Source organism: Phaethon aethereus (assembly GCF_964289735.1).
Source record: "Phaethon aethereus genome assembly, chromosome: 16".
NCBI classification, from domain to species: Eukaryota; Metazoa; Chordata; class Aves; order Phaethontiformes; family Phaethontidae; genus Phaethon; species Phaethon aethereus.
In genome coordinates, this window is record NC_138592.1 from 5,583,986 (window position 1) to 5,609,106 (window position 25,121).

The 25,121-nt window shown below is 43.7% G+C and overlaps 1 protein-coding gene across 1 annotated transcript; it reads right to left on the reverse strand.

Moving 5' to 3' along the window:
- Positions 1 to 8,751: 8,751 nt before the first annotated feature.
- On the reverse strand, positions 8,752 to 23,145 carry NPEPL1 (aminopeptidase like 1; the record flags this gene model as incomplete). The annotated part of the gene is made up of 12 exons (XM_082007086.1): positions 8,752 to 9,213; positions 10,077 to 10,187; positions 10,861 to 11,037; positions 12,235 to 12,358; positions 13,010 to 13,110; positions 15,838 to 15,915; positions 16,485 to 16,627; positions 16,825 to 16,906; positions 17,602 to 17,691; positions 20,306 to 20,476; positions 21,630 to 21,815; positions 22,996 to 23,145. 12 exons carry the CDS (start codon positions 23,143 to 23,145, stop codon positions 9,055 to 9,057), a joined length of 1,572 nt encoding a protein of 523 aa, XP_081863212.1. The 3' UTR covers positions 8,752 to 9,054.
- Between the last annotated feature and the right edge of the window lie 1,976 nt (positions 23,146 to 25,121).

The following is a 25,121-nucleotide window of genomic DNA, read 5'->3' on the forward strand; positions in this document are numbered from 1 at the left end:
GGGTTGTCCTGGCCTGTGTTTATCTGCCTGGGCAGTCCACCACCACTTCTTGGTGGAGCATCGCTAGAGACAGCACGTGGGCTTTCTGTGTTGGAATAACGAGCCGCGTTTTGATGTTAAGTTTTGATGATCTTACAGTTAAGACCGAGCGAAGCCTTTGCAATGCCTTTCTAGGCGAACAAAGATTGATCAAACATTTCACGTTATCTGCGGCAGAATCTCACAGATGTTTCCTTGCAGGAACCTTAAGTAGAATACCAAATGTTTCAACATCACATACAAAGCTGGTCCAGAGCCAAACCTTCACGGCGTTGTTTTGTGTTTGCCTATAGTATTGCATGTGCCTGTCAAATCCGCTTCCTGTTTTGGATATTAGATCTTGGGATGGAGAGCTTCCAAATACCAGCCAGGTCCAAAGTAAGCTGTGCTCCGCAAAAATAAAAACAATAATATCAGAAGTATAAATACTCAGATGAATAATTATCTTTCTATTATTTCCTGGCTTGTAAGCTTATATGTGTTCATAGGAGGGGGGCAATTTTAAAAGACATACGCTAAATTCCTGCTGGCCAAAGATATAAAAGTCTCTGTTACTCTCACAGCCTTTATTTCTTACGAGTCAAATAAGTGATATCCAACCAAATAAGCATTTAAGACCCATTCCTTTTGATATTCATACGATGGGCTTTGGATTTGGCTTGCGAGTTTGTCCACTGTTAAGTCCGCAGAAGGCAAAGGGAACGCTATTTCGCTATCGCTGGCAGTATTTCGGACAGATATGAGAAGTGGCTAAACCCTCACGGAATTGCTTGTTGACGTACGATTCAGAAAGAAGCACGTTGGTGGGATACCCAGTCTTATGAGAAAGAGCGTGACGGTCAGATGGGGAAGAAAGTCACGTGTGTGAACGTGAATGCCCATTAGCAAACAAATGGCACTCTAAACACCAGACCTAGAGCCAGTGTCTCCTTGGCGTTAGTCTTAACCGTACGTCTTTGGGAAAAATACTTGAGGTTTGCAATCTGAATTTCTTAGGGCTGGCTTGACAGGAAATAAAAAATGTAAAATACAATAGAATAAAAGTATTGGACTAGTTAAGAAAATCAACAACATTTTAGACTAAAAAATGAACATTGCTAATTTCTTAAGTAATTTCTAAACCAAATCTGAGTTTTCTAGTAATTTCTGTAACACTGAAGTTGCAGACTCTATGCTGCAGAGTTGTCACAAGGACAGTGCTTGTAAGACACTGAATTCAGATAAAGGGCACGCCTACTTTAGAGCAGTTATTGCCTTAATTTTGTTTTCAGCCGGTAGCATGGGACTAATCAAAGTAAGACAGAAGACTTGTGAGAGTTTGCTAAAGTTTTTCTTAGTATTGAAGTGAGTAATGCTGCAAACGAGACATTTTTAAAGCACAATGAATGTCCTTTAGGACCAATGTTAGAGTGGATGAGCAAGGATATAAGACTTAAAACATTTTGCTCATGAACTGTAGACAATTAATTGACTTAAAAATAAGAACTAAATTGAGTAAAAAGAGAAAATATTTATCCACCCTAAAGTTTCAGTGGCTTTCTGAGCAAGACTTGTTCTCCAGAGTTTCAAACCATTAAGAACGTCTGTTGGAACCATCCCCTATACTTAAAAGATCTGCAGATTCCTCTGAGAATAATTATAGTCCAGCTATATTCCAGCTAATTTGATTTCTTTGTTGTTCCCCTCTCCCCCTTCTCTAGATAACAGTAGTTGTCAAATATTTTCAGTTTGTATTTTTTCCCTCGACTACTAAATTGTATTGTACCATCAATGCAGGAGAACCACCCGTTCTGCCAAATGCTGCCGGGATTGAGAAGGCGGCTGGCTATGTGCGCTTGGCTCTCATCCAGCTGCTTGCTTTTTACTTTCAGGATTGCCCTGTGAAGTAACATTTGCATACATACGGAAAGGAATTGTGTTTTTTTTCCTAACTCTGATGCATGTTTGCAGTTAAATTAAGGGTCGCTGAATGTACTTTGTCTTAATTTTTGTTATAAATCCAAAACTGACTGTTTTGCTTTAAGGAACATGGCCTCAGCATCCAAACTTTGATTTGAAGGTGTCTGTCAGCTTTGTAAAAGGCTAACTCACACATCTAAGCACCATTGTCCCCACTTCTCATGCTACACCACACAGAGGCCTCAATACGAGATAGACTTTATTCCCTTTAGCCGGCTGCTTGGCTCTACCACTAGGGACATGGTGGGAATTTCCTCTGATCTACAGCCACGCTTCTTTCTTTGTCTGCTTCTTGCTTTTTCATTCAGCCCTAGCAAAGAGGTCAAATCTGTTGCTTTTAAGTAGTCACATTTTTATTCTTTAAAATGAAATTCTTCAAAATGCTCCAGCAAATTCTATGCTCTGCTCATTTCCAGGAGATTTAACGGAAAGCACGTGGCTCAGCTTTGGTACTTGGTCAAATGCACCTATTTTGGTTTGTCCAGCTATCAATCACAAGCGTGGCTATCGCCCAGCCCAGTCCTAGGCAACGTTCCGATGGGGATACAATTGCATGGACCTGTTTTTCAGGGGTAAGCGCAGCAGTGACGTGCAGATTTTAGAACAGAGTATGAGAACCGCAAGCCCAGTCCTACCCACAAAGGAGCCCACAGTACGGTCCTGCCGTGGTTTAGCTCGGGCCATTTGCAATCGGGGGAAAATCCACCGGATATTCTTTGCAGAAAACAAGAACAATGTCTGAATGCTATTGTCTGACCCCTAAATACCAACCACATTTCTTACTGCTATGGTAAGCCTTCCCCCTTCCTTCGTGGAAGGCTGGTCCAATTCTAAATAATTCCTCCACGAGTATTTCAGACACACGGTCTCATTTCTGGCAGCCTCCCCTACGCTAAATTCTCTCTGGTGCCTGGAACAGCTGCTTGTTCCTCCAGCTCAGGCCTTTGAGATGTAAATAGTGTAATCCGACTTCAAGAGGCAAGGAAATATTAACAGAATTTAATGTAAATATTGTATAAATCATCCCAAAATAGCATGGCCACGGGATGAGCCAAAGACACTAACTGAAAGTTAAACAGACTAAGCAAATATAGACTAAATATATTCCCCTCCTGGAATTGCCACTGGAATGGATCCAGACAGGAAATAGGTTAAAATGCAGTCTTGTGGCAGTGATATTAAAAAGCCATTGGCCCGTTTGGTGACATTTATAATGAATTTTATGTACTCCATATATTTTTAATACATGCTGAGTTAAATATTATCAAATCTATAAAAAGAGTATGGAAAAAATGTCTGGTTTCATATGGGTGGACACTGCCTGGAACTCTCTCTGTGGGTTTTGTGCAAGAGAAGTGTTTGAAAGAAAACATGAAAGGGAAAAATAAAAATCCCTGCACTGCAGTTTTTGAAAACCATTACTCGCCCATCCAGAGCCTCGAAGTCACCACAGATCCAAGCAACAGAATTTCCAGGGCACAAACCACAATGGGGACCAAGGAATGAGATGTACTAATTCCATCGCTTGCACATGCAAATGGAGAAAAATGGATTTGATTGTCTAGTGTGACTTTGTGCAGCTTCTGATTCAGCGTAGCCCAAGTATAAAAGGACCCTTTCCTCACATGGATGCTTTTTTAGCAGGTCCCTCGCCCTGCTGTAGCAAGCATGATTAATAACAGTTTTGCGCATAGGTACTAGGAGATAAGATGCCCTGACTCGCCTGGCACAGTCTTGGAATACAGGCGCTTGTCTTGATGTCCCAAAGACTATTTTTCAGAAACCTCCTTTGTCCAAAATTTTGTCCAAATTACAAACCGGCTGGGATTCCCATGCCTCCCGCTCTTGTACTGTACCCAAAGAAAGCGGTAAGTGTCTGCGGTGCCTCCACCCTCAGACACCCAGCACGGCTCCGCTAGCCAGCAGAAGTCAAACCAGAGGCTACGGGTAAAGTCCAACACACCCAAAGGGAACCAGAATGGGTCTGGGCTAACACAACCCTCAGCTTCTCCAGCTGGATCTGTGTTTCTATGATTTATACGCTAACATTTTCATTACGAAAGGCTGGAGAGAGTCTGAGAAGGTGAGCGACTCCTGTTGTGCAATCCCTTTTTACAAAAACTTCTGAAACAGCTGTGGCAAATTAACTAAAACTTTCTTCCTTTGCAGAAATATCCTCAGCCCACGGGGTGGGAGAGGAAAATGACTGTGAAATGCAGAATGCAGGCTCGTACCGCTCTGTACCGCGTGGCCTCCTCTGCTCCTTACGCCACTTCCTCGGCCCGTGGCAGGGGTGACCAGCCAGCCCCTGGACATGGCGGGGCTCCTTAGAAGGAGAGGCTATGAGGTACGGGGTGCCTCCGACCAAAGCATGACACACGACTGAAGTTCAATAGCTAAGAGACTTTAACACATCACCTTAATGTTACCTGAGGGCTGTTCAGCCCCAAACAGCAGAGAGGAAAATGACAGGAGAGGTACGGGAGAATGAGAAACGTGGGCGCAGCGACTCCCACTTCAGCTTCTTCCTGCCCTCCAACATCACAGATTTCGCTGGCTTTAGTAAATACGGTCCCAGATGCAGGAGGAGGCATTTGCAAGCACCCACCAACCCAGGCTCCCTGTGGTCAGCGGGAACCAGTTTGCCCCCATGGGCAGTCAGACCACAGTATCCTCCAGAATAGCTTTTCTCCCCGAATTCTGGTAAGGGACGAGGCTCATGCACCTCCTCCGGCTACACGTAGCCCAGACCCTACCACACTTACAGCACCGTCAGACTCTTCTGCTCCGAGTCACCGCTCGCCACGAGCTCTCAGCAGAGGACTCGGATCCCTTTTACTCAAGCAGCGTACCACGACCCGACAACTCGCTACGCCCTTCTACCCGGTACGCACCGTCCAAGAACCCGACACACAGAACGCGCGAGCGCGGGACCCCGCGCGCTCTGGGGTGCGCACACCGCGCAGCTGCGGTACCTGTGCCTGGCGCTGAACGCGCGCCTACGCTGGTACCGTGCTCGACCCGCTAACGCATCGCAGCAGCGTACGAGGCCCCGTGAAGAGCTGTATCGGCGCATCAGGGGGAGCACGTCCAGCTCTGCCGCACCATCTAAACGCTCTCCCAGGGTCAGCACTGCCCAGCAAGAGTTAATCACTGAGCAGGGCTTTGGGCAAGCCCACCTTTCCTCTAGGGACTGAGTCCTTGATAAAACTCTGGTGATGTGTCTGTCACCAGTCCCCAGTTCAGACAGCGTTTAGTCGTACCAAAACGCGGTCGAATATGCCACTGGCTTAATTTACTCCATGCAAAATGCAGCGAAGTCAGAAAATGCCTTTTCTGCAGCAAGGTTTACAAGTTGAAAACATCACAGACAGCTCTTTTCCCCTGACTGAGCACGCTGGCCTTGGACAACCCATGGAACACCAATTCCTCTTCGCTTTAACAAGCGAACCAGCAGATCACCCTTGTCCTCCCCTCCCAAGTCTGCCACGCAGCCCACAGCAAGCTACAGCCCAGAGGACATCGCTGTCACCAAGTTAAAGAGCAGCACTGCTCTGCTGCGGACCACCAGCCCCCAGAGCCCAGTGGCCACAGCAGAGGAGCTTGCTAACGCACCTGCTGCCTACGTCAGCTGGCACTGGACCATCCTCAGGTAACAGCAGCACAGCTCCAAGGAGGAAATGAGAAGGAAATGAGGAGAAGGAAATCTCCTGGGGGAGTGTATTAGCTTGTGCCTAATTGTCAACCTCATCTTAAAAGTGCTGGGCCCACAGCGTAGTAATTTAAGCTCTAATTCCTAAAAAACAACCTAAAGAGGCACCTCCCTGGCTTTGTGCTGCTTCTGGAGCATGGTAGCAGGTCCTGTGTGACCCTGCTCCATCTCCTGTGGTTGCTCAGAAGGTGGCTGAGGAGCTGGAGGACATCTGGGAACCCGGAGCTTGGAAGTCCCCAAGTTCCAGTTCTCTGCTTAGATACTGAGGTGACTGATCTTCAGCAGCTCGCTAAGCCCTGTGCCCCTTCGTTAGCTCCGAAGGGTTGGCCCAGGACACCCTGCAGCGTGGGAGACCCAGAACTAGCAGAGTTTTAGAAAACTGCCCAGTGTATGACTGTTTCTATTTAACGTTGCTTAAGCGGTGCCAGAATATACTTCCAGTGCAGTCACCTAAATCCACGGAAGTCAACCTCTGGTGTCTGGAACCATTTCCTGCCAATAACTGCTGCTTTGTCACGCAGAAGGGACTACAAAGCTAAACGCGTTAGTAACTGTGGAGCACTAGCTCAGGATGGCCACAGAGGCCGTAAGAACATCAGATGGTTTCTGCAACGTGCTCACTTCAGGCTGCACAGCCATTAGCAGAAGTGGGTGACAGCTGCAGAGACCAAATTCCAGCTTTGCGGCTCGACGCAGGCTTATTTCTGTTTGGTAACTATCCCACATACTAATTTCTGACACTGAGTATCTGCTACTTCTAAGGCAGGTTTGGGATCTCCCCTTTTGTAGATTGCTTCCAGGTTTAGACCAAGATGCTTCAGAGCAAATGCTGCAGCAGAAGTTAAAACTGCCCAGCACCTGAAAGTAGGTAAGTAAATCCAGGTGGTGGAAGCAGGTCTTGAGCGAACTAAAATTCTACTCATTAGGGAGTCAGGAAGCATTCGGAGCTTAACGGGAATGATCCTGGTGCGAGCTGTGAAACACGGAGGAGAGAGAATCATTTATTTGGCAAACGGCTCACAAATCACTGTTTTCTGTAGGTTCTAAGCTTCTGCTCTAGAGAATAGACCTCTTACCTAAACAGAAGGCAATAATACTGTATCCTGGGAAGAGCGAGAGAGATTTTATTATGGAACTGAAGGGGGGTGAAAAAAGTGCCTTGATTTTTATTTTGTATTCCTGAAACAGAGAAAGCATCAGACCTTTTTACTATTAGGTGTTGGATTGATTTATTTTACTCTGCTTAAGAAAACTTAAGCTGGTTTTCAGTTTTTTATTTCCTAAATATTTATCCTGTTTGTTTTTCAGGTATTTCATATTAGATTTCCTTAATATTAGATATTTCTTTTTAAAGATGACTTCCATTAAGTGCCTTCTAAACTAAATCCAGTAGAATGATATGCTTTGAGACACAGCAAAATTGAAGAATATGATAATCGGTCATCAAAATCTAATTTCTCCTTTATCTGAGCTTGCTGCATTCAGTGAATAACATGTGAATTTAGACTTATGCCACAAAACTGCAGGCTACTTTTAATGTAAAAACTGCCTCATTTTGGCACAACACTAAATTTCAAAATTAGGATTAATTTGAAGAGTGTTTCTACAGGATGAGGATTGAAGACTTGATTTCACAGCACTGAAATTAGAACATTTTGCATTAGCTTCAGTGGTCAGACTGAATCATTAATGAGAATAACTCTTCATCAACACACTTCTCACACGTTTTTGGTACCAGATAGTGCTTTATACCAAGTGTCTAGAATGGCCAAAGGCAGAACCCATTTACATACTGATCTCTTAAAACTATGATCAAGTGGACCAGGGAACCAGGACAGCAAGGAGAAACGAATACAGGAAGTAATGAAGTTCTGGGTTGTTGTTTTTTTTTTTTTTAAAAGTTACAAGAAGCTGCCCAAGAATCAAATATAGCCACAAAACCAGAATGAAACTGTTGTTCCTTCTCCCTTCTGTGTTAAGCTTTCCATGAAGTCTTTAATCAAAATGACTCATGCCTAAACCAGATGTGTACCTCATTGTTGGAACTCCCTCCACAACCTAGCACCAGTTCTCTCCAGAGATCACCTGACACAGGGAAAGGTGTAATTCATCACAACTCAGCTTGATTTTATCTGCAAAGCAGCCAAAAGTGTGTGCTGGGTGGGATTTTTCACCATCAGCACTCTGGATGAGCCAAGAAGTGTTTCCAAAGGCTGGCACGCTTGATGCGTGGGGCAGGCAGCAGCACTGATTAAAGCTTGGTCCCTCTGCTCCCAACTCTGCCGCTGACATTACAGAAACAGGGGCAAGGCCCTTCCCCTGGGTGTCCAAGCCAAACTAGTGCTTGTAAGCTCCTTGTGACTGGCTTATACAGAAACTAATACTCTGCATCCCTGACTACTGCTGAATCAAACAAATGAAGTGAATCAGCGTTAAGTTCTTCAGAACTGGCCCGAACCGTTCAGTATAAGCTGTTACTCTACTAGGTCTGTTCTCAGATATACGAGTGCTGGGAAAAGGAATTTGAACAGAGTAATGATGTCATGCACAAACTTTTGGAGGACTCTATGTTCTCAGAAATGTAAATAACACCATGAAACACCACATGGGATATGTAAGCTGCTTTAATAATAATAAATTTATTAAGTGGCAAGAAGCCACTCTGCTTTGTAAACCGATTTTAGTCAATCACAGTCCCTCTATTTTTTTTCCTCATTTAACATGAATACATTCTGTATGTGAAAGATTTACGTAGAGGTATGTTCTGGACCACTCTTGCTGATTTTACTGGTCAGAAAAACATTAAACATGCGGAAACAGCACCTTATTAAAACTATAGGCCTTTTCTCATTACATCTCCTTTGCCGCTAAGCTAAATTGTCACTGAATAAGCCAAGTCTACAGACCTTTTTTTTTCCTTGTCCTCTGTTCTGAGATGTAGTGGTGCCTGCAGAAATGTCTGATAAAACCTCACATATAATAAGTAATTCAAAACGCTTTGTAAGCAATAGCTGCAGTTGCTTCTTCAGACTAGAGAGAGCTTCTCATGCATTAATGCACTTAGTTACGTTTTGTGAGGAGCTCAGAGGAGGATGCACCCTCTTCCTGATACAGTTAGTTGAGCCTGGACTCTGCACCATTGATATTGTTCAGAACTGTGTGCACCAATAATTTAAAAAAAACCAAGAAATCAGGCTTTTTTAATCAGAAACAAGTAATAAATCTTATAATGATAGTAAAAAAAAAAATGGCAATTTCTGATGTGTGACATTTTCATTGCTTGAGAATGAATCAGTGCAAAGTGAGGTAACCCATGCACCCCATCATGTAGGGCTGGGGGCGCATTAGACCAGGCGCCGCCTTTTGGAATCCCTCTCCATGTCTTCAGCGGGAGAGTCTCCATTGCACCCTAGAGGGGACACCAAGTTTAGCAAAGGGTCTTCAGATGCCCCTCCAAATAGGGACAGCAACAAAGCCACACCATAGCCAGTAGCTCGTTCACCCTAGGGGAAAAAAAAAAAAAAAAAAAAAAAAGAAAAAACCACAACAAAACACCCCCACACAACAATTCACACTTCAGATTGTATACTCTGAATCTAATTCTCATTCACCTACTCACTCAACAGGAGCAGTGATTGCTCATAACCACAGCAAATACTTGGGGTCCCTGGCACGCCTGCTCAACTTGTGCGTCTGCATCCTTACTGCTAGGGGAATCTGACCCAGTTGGGTTAGAGCAACACGGCAGTTGGTTCACATGAGACCAGAGCTCACACTGATTCGAGGGTAGATTTGTATTAGCATTGTTCAGGGCAGGAAATGTTCCATCCAGCATGAGCATGGAGTTGGAGTACAAGCTGAGTAAATTGTGGTTTTTTTTTGGGGGGAGATGGGGGGAGAAAATTGGCTTATTTTTTAGGAAAAAAGAATATACACAAGTTCCATCAAAGGGAGAAGGAGAAACCCCCAAGAGGAAACAAATGTCTTCTCTGCTGCAGGTCAGCAGGCAGGAATGATCAGCTGTGGTCAATCATCTTAAAACAATATGGATGAAAATGGAAGACTAGGATTATTGCCATGAACAGAAAGCAGGCAAGTTGTCGAGTTTTACAATGATAAAGATGTTGCTGATTAAAGTGACCGTTAGAATATTTTAAGACCAAAATGAAGAATATGAACAGAGGAAGTTACCAAAACAAAGACATTCCCAACACAGCTGAAGAGTCAATACTTTTCAAAAGAGCTCTTCACCTACTTCTCTTTGAATTTGATGGCATGGAATTCAGAGTATCTGCAGGCACACACAGTTTTCTTTACCCAGCTTGCTCGCCCAGGCAAACGTCAGAAGTCCTATGAACATACTCACTGCATGAACGGGTGCAGCAATGTCTATATGGACCCAGACTCCAGGCCAGTCGAAGCCAATGTGAGAAGCAATGAAGAGCCCAGCACAGGAGCTTGGAGTATTGTCTCGGTCCTGTAGAAAAAATAAAAATACAGTTGGTCTTGCAAGAAAAGAAAATGTCAATATTTTATTCTTGCCTACAGAAAAGACAGTTGTGCAAATCTAAGTCAGAGCTTAATGAATGCCCCTAAAACACAAACCTGCAAACCAACTATACTGCAAATCCTTTGACTTAATCTCTGGTAGCAGTCTGGCCCTGCTCAATTCCTCTTCTGCCCAAGCTCTTCTCTGTGATGTTTGTGGAACTTAGCGCACATTGTAACTCTCAAACACAGCAAAAGCAGCTGCAGTAATCCCCGAGGCCTCTGTCCTCAATCTCCTGGTTTCTGCATTCCCAGTTACTGTCTCTGTTGGTTATATGTGATCTAAGGAATACTCGTCTTTACTTCTTAAACGGTCTCCATCCAGGAATTTAGCATTCATTTTAGGGTCGCGCTTATAAGGCACACAGCCCAAAGATACCTTTGCAGCAGGCTACCCTGTTTAAAATTGTCATTAAATATCAGTGTAGTGACATACAGCCTGCAAAATCCCCAGTAAAAAGACCTTGAAGACCATAATTATATGCCATTTCTAAAAGATTACAACCCTCATGAAGAGCTTTCAGTCAGCTATCAACAGGCCAGAATAGTACCTAGAAAACACACATTTTTATGTAATAAATGAAATAAAAAAAAAATCTTACTGCTACAGAATTCTTCATATCAGCTACAGCAGAGGTAAATTCACTGAAATGAAGCTCAGGGCAGTACACAAGAGGATGGACCAAGTCTCCACAGTTCCTGCCAGCTTTAACACAAGCCTTTTCCCACTCTTCGTTATTGGTAAGGACAGCAGCATGATACTTTCCTGTGGCAATTCCCTAGTGAGATAAAAGACAAAAACCAGGAAGGATTCATCTTAGCTGTGCTGTGTAGGGTAATTCTGTACCACTCCCTCTCAGCATTAACAGCTGCTTTCCATCTAGCAAAACCACCAAGAAAAAAAAAAAAAAAAAAGTCTCAAAACCACTCCACAAGAAGGTAATGTTACAAAACTAGACAAAGACATTTTAGCCACTGCTGAATCTTTTAAAATTTCTGAAAATCCATTCTGCAGTGGAATAGTCTGCATTTGTCTGGCTAATTCAAACCACTGTCCCACAAAAATATTTCATTATAGTTACCGAGCAAGCAAACTATATCACTTTGCAATCATTTATCCTTGGAAATAAAACTAAATCAGCAATGAATTATAAATAAAACATCTAACACACAGAGAGGATACCCCAGCAATGTGTGTCAATCACACAAACAGTCTGAATGTAATATCCTCATTCATTGGAAAGGTTGCTTCCTTCCAAATATACAAAACCCAGAAGCCACCATCACATCAGTTTTCCAGTAGGACAATGATGGGAAACTTTCAAAGGATTGATGTTTACACCAACATATGCAACGTTCATGCTTCTAAAGTTTGCCACCATTTCTCTTCCTGGTATGAAGACCAATTCATTTTCTAGAAAATTAAACCACAAGAGTCACTGTTTTATCAATATAACTTTCCATAAAACAGGAATATATTTCAAAAAACCAATAGCATTAAATTTGTACCCTTGTGTCATTCTGTGTATGACGTACAATGTAAGCCATTTTACAGACAAGAAAATTTCTAATCACTATCATCAAATCAGTTTTGATAATTATAAAGCTACTGAACTGCAAACATTGAATACTGGACCACTTACACAAGCTGCTAATATCATCAGAATTCCACTTTTTCTTTAAGTATGCAAAAGCATAAAAGTTGCAAAAAGAACAAAAAAATCCTGCTTGAGTAGAGTAATGCAGTTTTAAATGTAACGCACTCACGGCATACGTCATGTGCACAGAGAATTACAGTTTACTGGGGTTGCTGTTGGCATATTTCTCTTGCACAAGTTTTGGAAGCCACCATCAGTCACAATAGTTCATAGTGTCTACCTTCCACCAAAGACTAGCAGGGCAGAGGCAAAGAAGTCTATGATGTGCAGACAGTAAAAGCATGCACCCCCTGCCCGTGAGCAGCTCTGTATCAGTACCTGAGCTCCAGTGAGAGTGGCCATATCAAGAATGATATCAGCTCCAAGATCTTTGCATGCGTAAGCTACTCCATCAGCCAGTATCAGTCTACCTTCTGCATCAGTGTTATTGATCTCCACAGTTCTAGGAAGAAGAGAGGGCATTTAACACAACAGTGCTTCAGGCTGGAAGTTAAGACTCATCTGTCTGGACTACCATACCGCATGAGAAAGCAGACTCAAACCTAATCCACTGTCTTACTTGACTCTGCGAGTCTGTACGGCTGTTTATTCCCCAGCTGCAAGCATCCAGACAGCGCACGTGTGGAAAAGGGTTCCAATACTACTGTCCTCATGGTTGGGTCTACTTGTTGGGCCTATACAATGCTAGCATGCCAAGCTGGGATTTTACAAATTACTGCATACAAAGAGGTATCATATTCTGCTTAAAACAAGAAGAGATTCTTATACAATGGTAGCCTGCCTCTGCAACTGAGACAATATAGACTACGGGGGACACAGAAAACTGGTTGTACTGGAAAAAACCCTTAAAACTGAGCACTTTAAGGAAACTTCAGCTCATGCTATACAATATGTATTTTGATGTGTATTTACATATCCAACAGGAAAGTCTAAGCACACATAAAACTCATTACTATGGCTGTCAAATACTGTTATCAATATTTCAGGAACCTGATGAGGAACAGGGTCACAGTCTGCATAATATTCAGGGAAATAGAACCAAAGATGACGTTTCCTGTCAATGTTTCTGTGAAAAGGATAGATACAATCTTACTTTCCCGAGTAAAGAACATGAATGTCATCAGGTCTTGTTGCACGTGGCCCGACTGCATTCTCGGCCAAACAAAAAACAGCATGAAGATTGTCTTTAAAACCCTGTAACAACAATAGGAGAGAAATGGCTTTTGCTTCACATCAAACTAATGTATTGGGACTGAAATCAATGAGGGATTATGACTTCTTGAAAGCAATGCCACTAATTACATGGGAAATCTGTGAGGAATATCTTCTATCTTGAAGCTGAGGCCAAGAGCTATAGAAAGTAGGTGAAGAGGTAACATCTAGTACTGGTTTTAGAGTTCTCACTGGAGAGTGTATAAAAGCCTATATACATGTGACAAACAGGGAAGGGATCAAGAAAGCCCTTGTCAATTAAGCAGTGATCAGTACAGTCCACTCTCAGTGGCAAGTTACCCGAATTGAAACATCTTTTATATGAAGTATGCAGATGCAGCTGGAGGGGATTATGTTTAGTCAAACTCTTTTTTTTTTTTTTCCCTCCCTTAGTTTCCTCTCTTCTGGCATATCCTATTCTGGTTTACTTCAGTTTAAAATCAAGTGCTTATATGGTTGTGGATGATATTTTAAAATGTATGATGATTTTGTTATCTATACAGCAGCTGCATTGGGTGGAGGGATCCTAGGAACAGAAAGAGAGACAGCAGCATTTAACAAGTGAAGACATAGCTCCTCCTCAACTGGCATAGCTAGCCTTAAAAACATCAAATTCCTAGGGAATCCAGGGTCAGTTTTACTGTTAACCTCTTGATAAAAGTCTGTAGCTGAAGAAATCTGGACTTGCTGAATCAGCACGTTCTGAAGTCTAAAGGGTAAATGCATCGATCAAAATCTTTCAAAATAACAGGCTGCACGTAGAAGCTATAAAGTAACTTTGCAGTTTCTAGTCCAGCCGGCAAGCAAAAGGCATTGTTGAGATAACCTTCCATCTATGACCCTTTGCTCTTCCGAACCTGGCTGTGTAGACAAGCCCCCACTCTATTCACAATCTCTCATTGGACTGCATCAAATTTTGCTCCTCCCAGTGGGAGATGTGGTTCATGTACTGTCAAAAAGTAAAAACCCGCTTCCAGTATCAATTGCCTTTTCCTGAATCTCATTCTGCCTGTAGCTCTTTAAAAGCAGGATTCACTATGTTAACATGCAGGATCTAAAGGGATTTCAAAAATTGAAGTGAATGTTTTTCTCTTCTTCCTTGTGTTGGAAAACTCACAATGGATGAAATGCATCTATCTAGGAAAAATCACTTGCTTAATTTCGCTATCCAAAGGCTTTTAAAATCACGTTGTAAAATTGCTGAACAGCACGTAGGCAGATATTTTCTGAAGATGGGTAACAACCTCTGCCCCTCTTCCCACGGAGCTTTCTATCCAACACACGTTTCCAACTTCAGTCTGTGTGACAAAGCATAGCTAATTCAAACCTCTTTCAGCTTTTTATTATTCTTAAGAGCACTTAAAAAAAAAAAAAAGAAGTCTTGAAACAGTAATGGCAAATTCTTTCTGCTGCCTATCTGAATACATTTTCTGGAGGGGTATCATTAACAGGTCTTCTGACATGAAGTTGTAAAATTAAGCACTGAGATCATTCTTTTGTTTTTACATATAAGGCACAGATTTCTCAGGAGGTACAACAGCTTCCTCAGGCTCAGTTTGTCCAAACATATTACTGCCAGTTCGTTCATTGTTACAGTAATTGCGCAGGAAATGACAGATCACTTACACTGACACCTACCAGGATTGTGAATGCAACTTCTCTAACTACACACAAAATTACTTCAGAAACAAGGACTGAATCACTGAAAGAAGGTACCACATCCATGGCTTTTCCAGACTCTCCCACAGCACTGTATAAGCTACAGCTCTTGTCCCTTGCAAACGTGTGATCTAATTTTCTGAAGGACTTAGCCATTTTGCCTAAGATGCAGCACACAAATCTGTTTTCAATTTTAGGTCTCTGCAGATAACCGAAGCTTACAATCTTTCCACATCAAACATGCTGCTAGGGCCAAGGCACAGAGCTGAACTGTTGAGAAATGGGAATTTGGCACTGATCATACCCTGGACAAAGCTGCTGTCAGATCTGTGCATTAATTTGCAGCAGTAAATGTTCTTTGAACTTTGGATAATCCTTGGAGGCAATAGCTGCTCTGTCAGCAAGACTCAGTCACTGGATTTGTGAAGAGGGCAGAGTTTTATTGTCAGTGGCCACTTCTCTTCCCCAGTTTATATTGTTAAAGCGCAATATACATTTTTTTAATTCTTCTTATTTCAATACCTGGCTTCCTCTCAGCTCCCCTACCACCTTCTGACCACAGGAGCAAACCAACAAGCAGCTCTTGATGAGACTAGAGCTGCCACTTCCCCAGTAGGTTAATATTAGAACTGGCACAGGATTTGGAATGTGGGCAGACTTCACATCCCAGAGTCAGTCATCCCCTTCTTTGCTCAGGGGATGACAGCTGCCCTAAATCCCACAGCTTAAACAAAATCAGCACTGGATAACTCGGGTATAAATCTGATTTAAGGAACTAGAAACCACTCACTCCACAGAAAAACTCTGAAATTCAAGAAAGACTCTTAAAAACAAAAAATTAGCACTAAAAGAATTCCTCACAATTCTCAAGATCCTGGTAAAGATTTGAAATATTCTCTTGAAATAGCAGAAAGAGCATAGTGGCTCAAGATCACTAGTAGTCAAATCGTCAAGGTTAGACTGGCCCCCATATCTGGGACTATATCCAAAAGCCAAACTGCTCCTTGGCAATGCTGGGATACATGATACCAATTAACACATTTTACTTACTTGCTTTACAGTGGCTTTGAAGGCACCCAAAATAGCAGCTGCTCCACCACAGTCTCGTTTCATTCCAGGCATAGTAGTCTGTTTAAACACAACCATAGATTTTTTTTTTTCAGTTTAAAAGGGATTTTCACATAATGCCTGCTAAAACTAGTATTTCTGATGCTCCTGTAACTCTAGTCTTGACAGTGCTTAGCTGTAACAGAAACACAGAACACATGCACCTGCTTATTGGTGGATCTTGCCTTAGAACTGGAAAATACTAAAACTCTACTGCTAAGTTGTTAGAAAAGAAAAAAGAAAAAAAATGTTCTTTACAAGATTTGCACTGAGGTCAACTCAAACGGGTTTAGGGTATGTCTCCAAAATCAGAAATTAAACATCTTTGTTTCTTGCTTTCTCCTAGCAGTGGGCAATACTTAAAGGGCAAAATATCAGGTAGCTATTTAACTGCTCTGTAAAATGTTCCTTGAATCCTACTTGGTCTTCTCCCCTGGTAGGTTGTGTCCATATGGATGACAGTAGATGACAGCAGATCAAGTGTTTACTCAAATAAATATACTTTGCTTTCCTACAGACATTAACTGAATTATTTCCATCCGAAAGCAACACTGTAAGCAAAGGCAGCAGAAGAACAAGTGTTTATGTACCTTCCCCTTAATGCTGAGTCCTCCAGTGTCATACACAATACCTTTGCCCACCCATGCAATGGTCTGTGTAGCACCATCCGGAGTGTGACTGAGAACTGCTAGGGCTGGAGGATGCAGAGCTGCCTTGCCAACTCCGTAGATACCTGAAAAACAGAGAATTAAACCACTTGTGAGGAAGAAAGACTGTGGGAGCAATGTGTGGCTATTTTCTGTAAAACATCTTGGAATATTACGGGCAATGAACTGTTTCAAAAAATGTGCAAATAAAACATTACAATGGAGATGGCAAAACATTTCAATTAACTGCTAGGCAAAAAGCTGAATTTTCAACAAGATATACCTCCAAAGCCTCTCTCTTTCAGCTCCTCATCTCGAATAACGGTAGGAGTAATCCCAAGATCCTTGCCAACTTTTTTGATTTCCTTAATCATTAAAAGAAAAAGGACATTGTCAGTCAGCCATCAGAAGGACACATTTGTGTCTTTCTATACATATGGGTACCCACATAATGGTTTTGTGTGTTTTTTGCATGCATACACACAAACATTCACAATTTTGGCTGTGGTGCTTGTTTTCCAATGGCCTAAATTCCACTGAGACACCCTTGACTTACTACGGCATGAAATACAAATTTGACCCTTAAGCTCCGCCAATAAAAGAAATCTTCAGAGGTAAAGGCCAGCTGTTCACTCTATTGGATGATGGTGCAATAGGACAGGAATATTTTCATTCTCAACAGCTTTCCAGATCTTTATGGTAAAACTCATTTGGAAACATGTCAACTTCTGTCCCATAATTTCAGAAACTCTGATCACCGTAAGGCTTAAGACAACACTAGCACTGGCAGAGAAGCCAGTGTCATGACCAAATCAAGAACTCGCATCTTCTGACTCCCAGTGCCTTATGCCAAGCTGTACACTCTGCCTCCTTACAACTTAGCAAAGTTCTACGAAATATTAAAGGCCAAAGAAATAGCCTCAGCATCCTTGGACAGGTTCTTTGATGTGCTTCCCACTGCTGACATACAGGTTTCGCTAAGAGATAGCAACACTAGCTCTTGATTACTGTAGTCTAGACTTACAATTAGTAACTCTTACTCATCAGGTGCATTACCTACCTCCAGGAAGTTATCTGTGTTCATCTCATTGCACGGGGTGTCCACAATTCGTGCAGCCAGCCTGACTCCTTCTGTAGCGCTTGCCAAACACTATGAAAAGAAGTGAGGACACCTGAGTACTGGCCTTGGTTTGGCTGGGTTTCTGCATAGCTTTGTGTTTAGCCTTGTGCAGCCTACACCAGATGTGCGGTTCCTCTGGAGCGCATTAATGCTTAACTGCAACCAATCACAGGCAGTTGTACAGTATTAAATAATGTCAACCAAGCTAACCATTATTTTTTGTATGTGTTAAGCTTAAGTTATTTTTCCCTGTGCTCTAATTTCTAAGCAACTGTATTCTTTCCCACAGTGAATTGATATTGCAAAATTAGTAGCCTTCTCTACTATCAAAGTGAGACCAAGAAGGCAATGTGAGGTGGAGGAAAGATAGATAAGAGGAAGCCAATTCGGGAAGTCACAATGAGCTTGTAGACTGCTTGGACTGGAGACCTGCAGAGATTACATAATCTACAACATGGGAAACCACAAAGTTTCTATGTGGCAGGCAGAGTGGCTGAATGTTATAAAGATTACTGCCATAAGACATTCTATATGGCAGGCCGATGGGAAACATTTCATATTGTGTAAAACATGCAGGCATGTTTCCTCATTCCTGTGGCAAGATGGACTGACCCTCACCTGGACTGGGTAAAAACTAATCTAAGCAAGAGTGGTCAAAATCAAAATGGTCAACAGTGAGCATGCCAAGGCTACTTCCTCAAAGAAGGATCCTCCTAGCAAAAAGGACAATGAGGGCACAGACAGTAAGCTTCAACTTCTAACTCCTGTGAATCAACAACTTGAAACAAAAAGACTAGGTGGGAAGAAACTTTGTTCACGCTTTCCAGCAGCCACACTACACTGACGACCACACACAGCAGACGGGTGAGTCAAGATGGGCTTCAAAGGAATCTGATGTGTTGGATAGTCATTCGTGCTGAGGTATCTGAAGTTTGGCTTGGCCAGACTGGCCTAAGGACTCTATACATTCTGTATCCCAGCAGACTCATAAACCTTGGCTTGCTTTGGAACGGTGCCCGATTCCATACAATTACTTTTGATTGCTTTACTTCCCCTAAGGGGACAAGGACCTCCTCAGGAGCCAAGCTAGGTTTGGAGCGATTCACCACTAGGGCCATGCAGGTAAATGGAGGTGCTCTAACCCAAAGGTCAACTCCGAGGGAACCAATATGACTTAACAAAAATAAGCTGTGCCTGCGTTTGGCTTCCAGAGTACTCAAGAGGCCCTCAATAAAGGCAGCCTTTAGTAAGTGCCTTGTAAGAGTGTGACAATCCCTGCTAGTCCTCACCATAAAATATCCCGGACAACGCAGTAAGTGCAAAGTACAGCAACATGCCAAGGGAGAGGTTTAGCTAAAAAAATCCTACCACATGCCTCTTCCATGCTCTACATTAGCTGTCTGGTGCTGGCTGAATTTAAGGGGTGAAAACTTAGCTTGGAGGAAGTCAGTAATAGTTTTGGCATTGAAATCTAGGGAAAGAACAGGAGATAGCAATCATTTGAGCTTTGTTTTTTAGTTATAAATAACCCAAGTGATTTGAAATCTACTTATCTGAAGGCACTGTTTTTGACACCAATTATGTTTTTGCTGATTTGGGGCATGGAAAAATTGAGTGATCAACAGCTGTAATCATAGCACGTCTGTCACTTTCCTGAAAACTGGTCTGGTATCATTTGCTGTGGCCAATTCAGGGTAAAGACTAAGTACGGAGGAAAAGATACTGAAAGAAAAAAAATACCCTAAAGCTGCAATTCCGCAAATTTCAGATACAGCAACGCTGTCTGCTTTGCCAAATCCATTTCCAGACTTTTTAAGGTATTTGTGTAACCTCACTGACTGTCCATCTGTATTGAAGTGCAGAACCTGGACCACTGAACAGGGAGTTGCCGAACAGCAACTGACATGCAAACCTTGGAATAGCTTTTAAGTCAGGATCTTGAAGACGAAAGACATAGCATACTAAGAGTTACCTGATGTAGAGTTTCCTCTCTGTAATAGTCAGGTGTAAGGGAAACAGCCTTTCATTATCTGCTATTGAAAAATTACTTAAGACATATTTAACTGTTAAGCATAGCTCATCTCCAAGCTGTAACGTTTCTTATGGTCTTGTTTCTGGCTACAGTTCTGCTAGAAAAACTCAGCCAAAGAAGTACATCAGCCAGAGAGAAGCTGTATGTGATCCCAGAATAAGCACCTTTTAGTGACTTCACTGTGACATTCACCTGCACAGCCACATAAAGATTTTGCCCAGGAAAAAGAAAGCAAGGAGCCCACACACCGAAGGCATTGTAATACTAAAGCCTAAAAATACACTATTTGCATCTACGATCAACATGAGAAGAGAGAAATTTTCTTTGTGCTACTTGTTTGGTGTTTTCCACCCCTGAAATCTAAATTCTGAGTAACATCTTCAGCCTTTGCTGCAGTAGTACGTTCAATATTTCTACTCACAGGTGCTGTGAACTGATCCATCTCAAGGAACTCTGACCTAGGATAATTTATTACTTTAGATACACCACCTATTCCAAATGTAGCCTGAGACAGATGTATTTGTGCATGGAACAAATAGAAGAAAAATTAAAAAAAAAAAAAAAAAAAGAATAATGGAAATAACCAACGACGGAAAAAACCCCAAATCTTACTTTAAGTGTTGCCACTTCTATTGGTCCATTGTTTTGTCCAACCAGGAAAAACTCTACCGTTACAGTTTTCTTCTCTGTGCGTCTGGATGCACTGGACCGGTGTGTGAACAAGGGGAAAGCCCTGGCCAACGCGCAAGCAGAAGCGAAGACTTCAGACCGCTCACAGACCATCTGAAACAGCAGCCAGAAGACAAACAAGTCAGATATTAGGGATGTGGAACAGTGTATCTAAAAGGATCTGTTACCTGTGATACTATTGGTGAAGAGGGGAAAAAACCACAACAGGGTGGGTGGGAAATAACTGATGTCTGAATCAAGACATACTCATATGTCATGTTTTGCATGGATGGAGTGGCAGTACGAACAGTACCACACTGAACTGGTTCAATTCATTTCCCACATGGAAATAAATTACACTGCTGGACTTGACTGTGCGGGAATTAGTACATCCTTATAAGAGAGCTGGACTACTTTAATTACACTAGTGCAATTACCACAGGTTAGCCTACAGGTCAAGACAAAAAAGCATGGGAACCATCAATGAGTGTTCAAAACAAAGAAATGATATGAGAATGGGGCTAATATTAACCCAAAGCTTTTTAACAGGCAGAATATTTTTCTGAAGTTCATTACAGAAATTACCCATGGAAAGCAGTTTTAGCTAAACATTTTCAAAGTTAACTATAAGGGAAAAAAATTAAATAGAGTTATTACTCTTGCAAATAAGTCCTCTCAGTAAAGAGTATAATTAGATTTTGTTCCTGACACTATATGAGCTTTCTCTAACAACCTAGAAATCAGAATTAATCTCCAGGAGCCATAGAAACAAATAAAAAATTCAACAGGCTCCTAAAGAAGATGACCAAAGCAGTCCAAGAGCTTGTCCTGCAAAGGACTCACACTGGAGCACTAGTTTGCATTAAGACTTTTAAAACTCAATAACACAAACAAGGCACCTTAAATGAGTTATGCAATATAGACATAGCACCCTGCATACAGGCTATGTCAATCTTCCAAAGCATGTGCTAATTCATAAATACTAGTTTGAAACGAGCCACTGCTGATTAGGGAATCGTGGACATTCCTAGTTGAAGACATCCCATACATATGCAACCTTAATTCCCTCCAACTGCTTGAGCATGCATAAGCTATTATAGTTAGGTCCCTTTTATGCGTCAGTGCAAAACCACTTATAAATGTCAGTATAATTATAACAGTAAAATCTGCCCACCTCCAGTCTCCTTGGATACAGCTAAAATCCTGAAATTTCGAGAAAATACTTGACCAGACATTTCACCAAAAGCATTTTCAAAGAGCCACTTACAACAATACATCTGTTGACACCTCCTGGAAGGCAATTTCTAACCAGGCGGGTGATGAACTGAGCTGCAGATGGACTATTGTGTCGGCTGACCCTGGAAGGCAAAGCGGCCACAGTGGCATAATTCAGGTAGAGAGGACAGCTGTCGGTGGGGTTTGGATTCAGAGTGCTTAAAGCGGATTGCCATATCTGGGGAGAAAAGACAAATTTAAAGACAAAGAACTGCATCAGACTTTTGTTTCCATGTCATCCCCACTATATTTAGGCACTCTTTAATTACAGGATTTTAGGTGTCGGAAACAAAGACATTGTGCCCACACTTTTAAATGCAATAGCCTCTAGAGTGAAAAGAAACGGGAAATATGACAAACCTGTTTATTAACCAGAAAATACAAATGAGCTATTACAAGCATCCCTTTTAAGCCATAGGAATTGCAATTTAAAAACACACCATGTAAGTGCAAACACTCCCCAGAGCTTTTTTAAGTTGAGACAGTTTTCCTGGTGATTAAATAGATGAACTGATTTACTAGTGCCGCGTTATTGTCTCACACAGCAATTTAATGAAAAACAAACGAAAAGAAGCTTAATTATTGTCATAAGAGACTTCGGAATCCAGCAAAAAAATCCGCCAAACATCTGGAGACCTAAAAGCGCGAAGCAAAACATTGACCATCTTGCCACAAGCCGTCAACACCGTCTAAATAAAAGCAGGTCCGCACGTCCCCGTGCTGCAGCTGGAAGCAGGGGCGGGGGAGGCGCTGCCATCGCCTTCACCCTCTGCAGGAGCGAGGCTCAGCCTCCCGCCAGCCATCCGGCACCTGAGAAAGCGCGTTTCGGTGATTACGTTAATTGCAGACGCCCTCGTGCCACTCAGGGGAAAGCAAAGCACTTCTCACCCGCCGAAGTGGGCGCAAGGGCTGCGGGCGCTTCACCCGCGGGCGGGGACGGGCCGCAGCAACAGGCTCCTGCCGGGCCCCGCTGCCGCCCCGGAGCCCGGCCCGCCGAGCCGGGCGGGGACCGGCCCGTTTTCCCTTTATTTTTCCGTTAAGGGCCGCTCCGGGGGGGTTTCACGGGGTAAAACCCTCCGGCTCTGGGGCTCAAGGACGGGGCCCCTCCCGCGGGCCCGGCAGGCTCCTTCCCGCTCCCCGCCAGGCGCCGCCCCCCCGCGCCGCAGCAGGCCCCGCACCACGCAGGAGCCGCGGCCGGGCGAGCCCGCTCGGGGTCGGGAGACGCGGCCTCGGGGGGTGGGCCCGTGGGCGCCCCGGGGGGCGGTGCCGCGGCCGCGCTCGCCTCCCGCGCCGAGGCCGCTGCCGGACGAGGAGGGGGGGGACGGCGAGACTGCGCTCCCGCCGCGGCCCGGCCTCACCTCCTCGGTGACCCGCGGCTGCAGCTTGCCCCGCAGCTGGGCCCAGGGCAGGCGGTGGAGGTTGTGGAGCTGGCCCAGGACGAGCAGCGGGCGGCTCTGAGGGTCCGCCTCGCCGGCGCTGGCCTGGAACTCCAGCTGCACGTTCGCCATCTTCCTGCCCGCGGCCCGGCTCGGCCCGGCCCGGCCCGGCCCGCCCGCACGGCTCCGCCCCGGCGCCGGCTCCGTGGGGCGGGCACCATGGCGGCCCCCGGCGGCCGCACCGCGCAACGCGCCGGAGGGACCCGGATGCGGCGGCGGGAGCCGGGCCGGGTCCGTGGGGCTCTCCCCGGCGCCTTCCGAAAAGGGCCCCCAGTGCCGCGGCCTCCCCCAGCCCCGGCACGGGACCGGCGCCCTCGGCCCTGAGCCAGGCACCGCGCGCGGCTCAGTGGCACCGGATACCCCCGCACAAGACACGTGTACAGCGGCGGTGCGCGGCGGGCCTGCGCTGGGCGAGGAGAAAGCCTGGTGCCAGGGCTTTGTCTTGACACCCCGAGTGGGTCGGGGGTGTTACAGCTTCACAGGCCACGGGCAGGAATGGAAGCAAATACAGGTCAGCGCGGCTGTGCAAAGCGTGAAGGGTCTCGGTGCTGATCCGCTACCTGCGGGCACCACTGGCGTGGGCTTCTGGCAAGCTGGAAGTCTGCGTTGGCCCCCAGAATACCACTTCAGAGCGGAGATGCTTCATTCTGAAAGCGTTAAGTTACATAGGGATAAACATGGGAGAAGCTGAATTCCTCTTTTCCTGAAGTTAGGTATCCGATAAAGCGTACATCTAAAAAACATTCCAGAAACAGAGGAAAAAAGGCCTCTGATTCACTAAACAGAAAAAACATTTTCCAAACACCAGCTTTAATAGTACAGGTAAATGCTTGTTTCAAATATAATAGGGTATTTATCCTAGAAAAATATATTTGCCAAGCACCTCCCCAAGTAGGGGATTGATACTTGTTGATCTGCAGCTAGGAAAGCTAGGAAAGTCTGAACTTCAGAAAGGGAGTGCACTTCCACTGATACTGGAAAAGTGAATGCTGATGCATACAATGGAAACACATCTAAAAAGAAAAAAAAAAATTAGGCTGAATTCCAGAAAAAGCTTCCTTGGAGAAAGGTCCTACTCAGTCTCTGAAGGGACATTATGAAACTTTATTGCCTGACATATTTAAAATTACCCTGAATAAAAGATCCAGGAAAATCTGTTGCAGGGATCAGTCATGCATCCTCACAGACTGGATGGGATAACTCAATAAATGAGCTCCAACTTTTATGAGCCTCTTCACTGAGCCACAGAACAATAAACTGTTTAGGTGTTCACGATTATTCCAATACATATGGACAGCATGGAAGAGATGATGACAATAACAGCAATTATTTCAGGATTGAGACATTCCAAAGACTCTACCAGGCAGTAACCTCCGAGTCACTGAGTACAAATTCTGCTATTCCTGATGCTGCATGAGTATCAGTACAGCGCTGTCCCCGAATCCACCTTCTGTGAAAGCAGTAGGAAATGCTCATCCAAGCCCCGATCCTTCCCTCACTGCAGGTAAGGAGAGCAGGGCAGCGTCCCAGTCGAGGCAATAGACCAAGTGAGAAAAATCCATTCTATCTACAGTACAGAAAATTCCTACGTACATTCACACTAACAGCAGCTGCAAACATTGCTACTTGTGTGAGCTGCAGTGGAGGCTGCAGCACAGACCAACCTTCCGTGGCCACTCTAATTATTGATTCTCTACAAGTATTTATGGAATCAAGCCACTCAAACATAATCCATCATAATTAATATGCAAAATCATAATAGATTCCCTGTTTTAATGAATTTTATCTAGGAACGCTGTTGGGTTTGGGGTTTTGCTGGTTTTTTTGGTTGAGATTGTAAATATATACTTTTCCTCAACAAAATCAGCTTCACCATCACCTGTCCAAGAACTCACATTTTGCAAGGCTGTACCAAAGCAAGGTTTCAAAGGATGTAAGCAAAGGAGTTACTCTTTTGTGTTGTGACATTTCATAAAAGTAAACCTTAAATCAGTACAATCTAGGCAGCCTTGGTGAACACTGCATCAATTCTATTCATTCAAACTTTT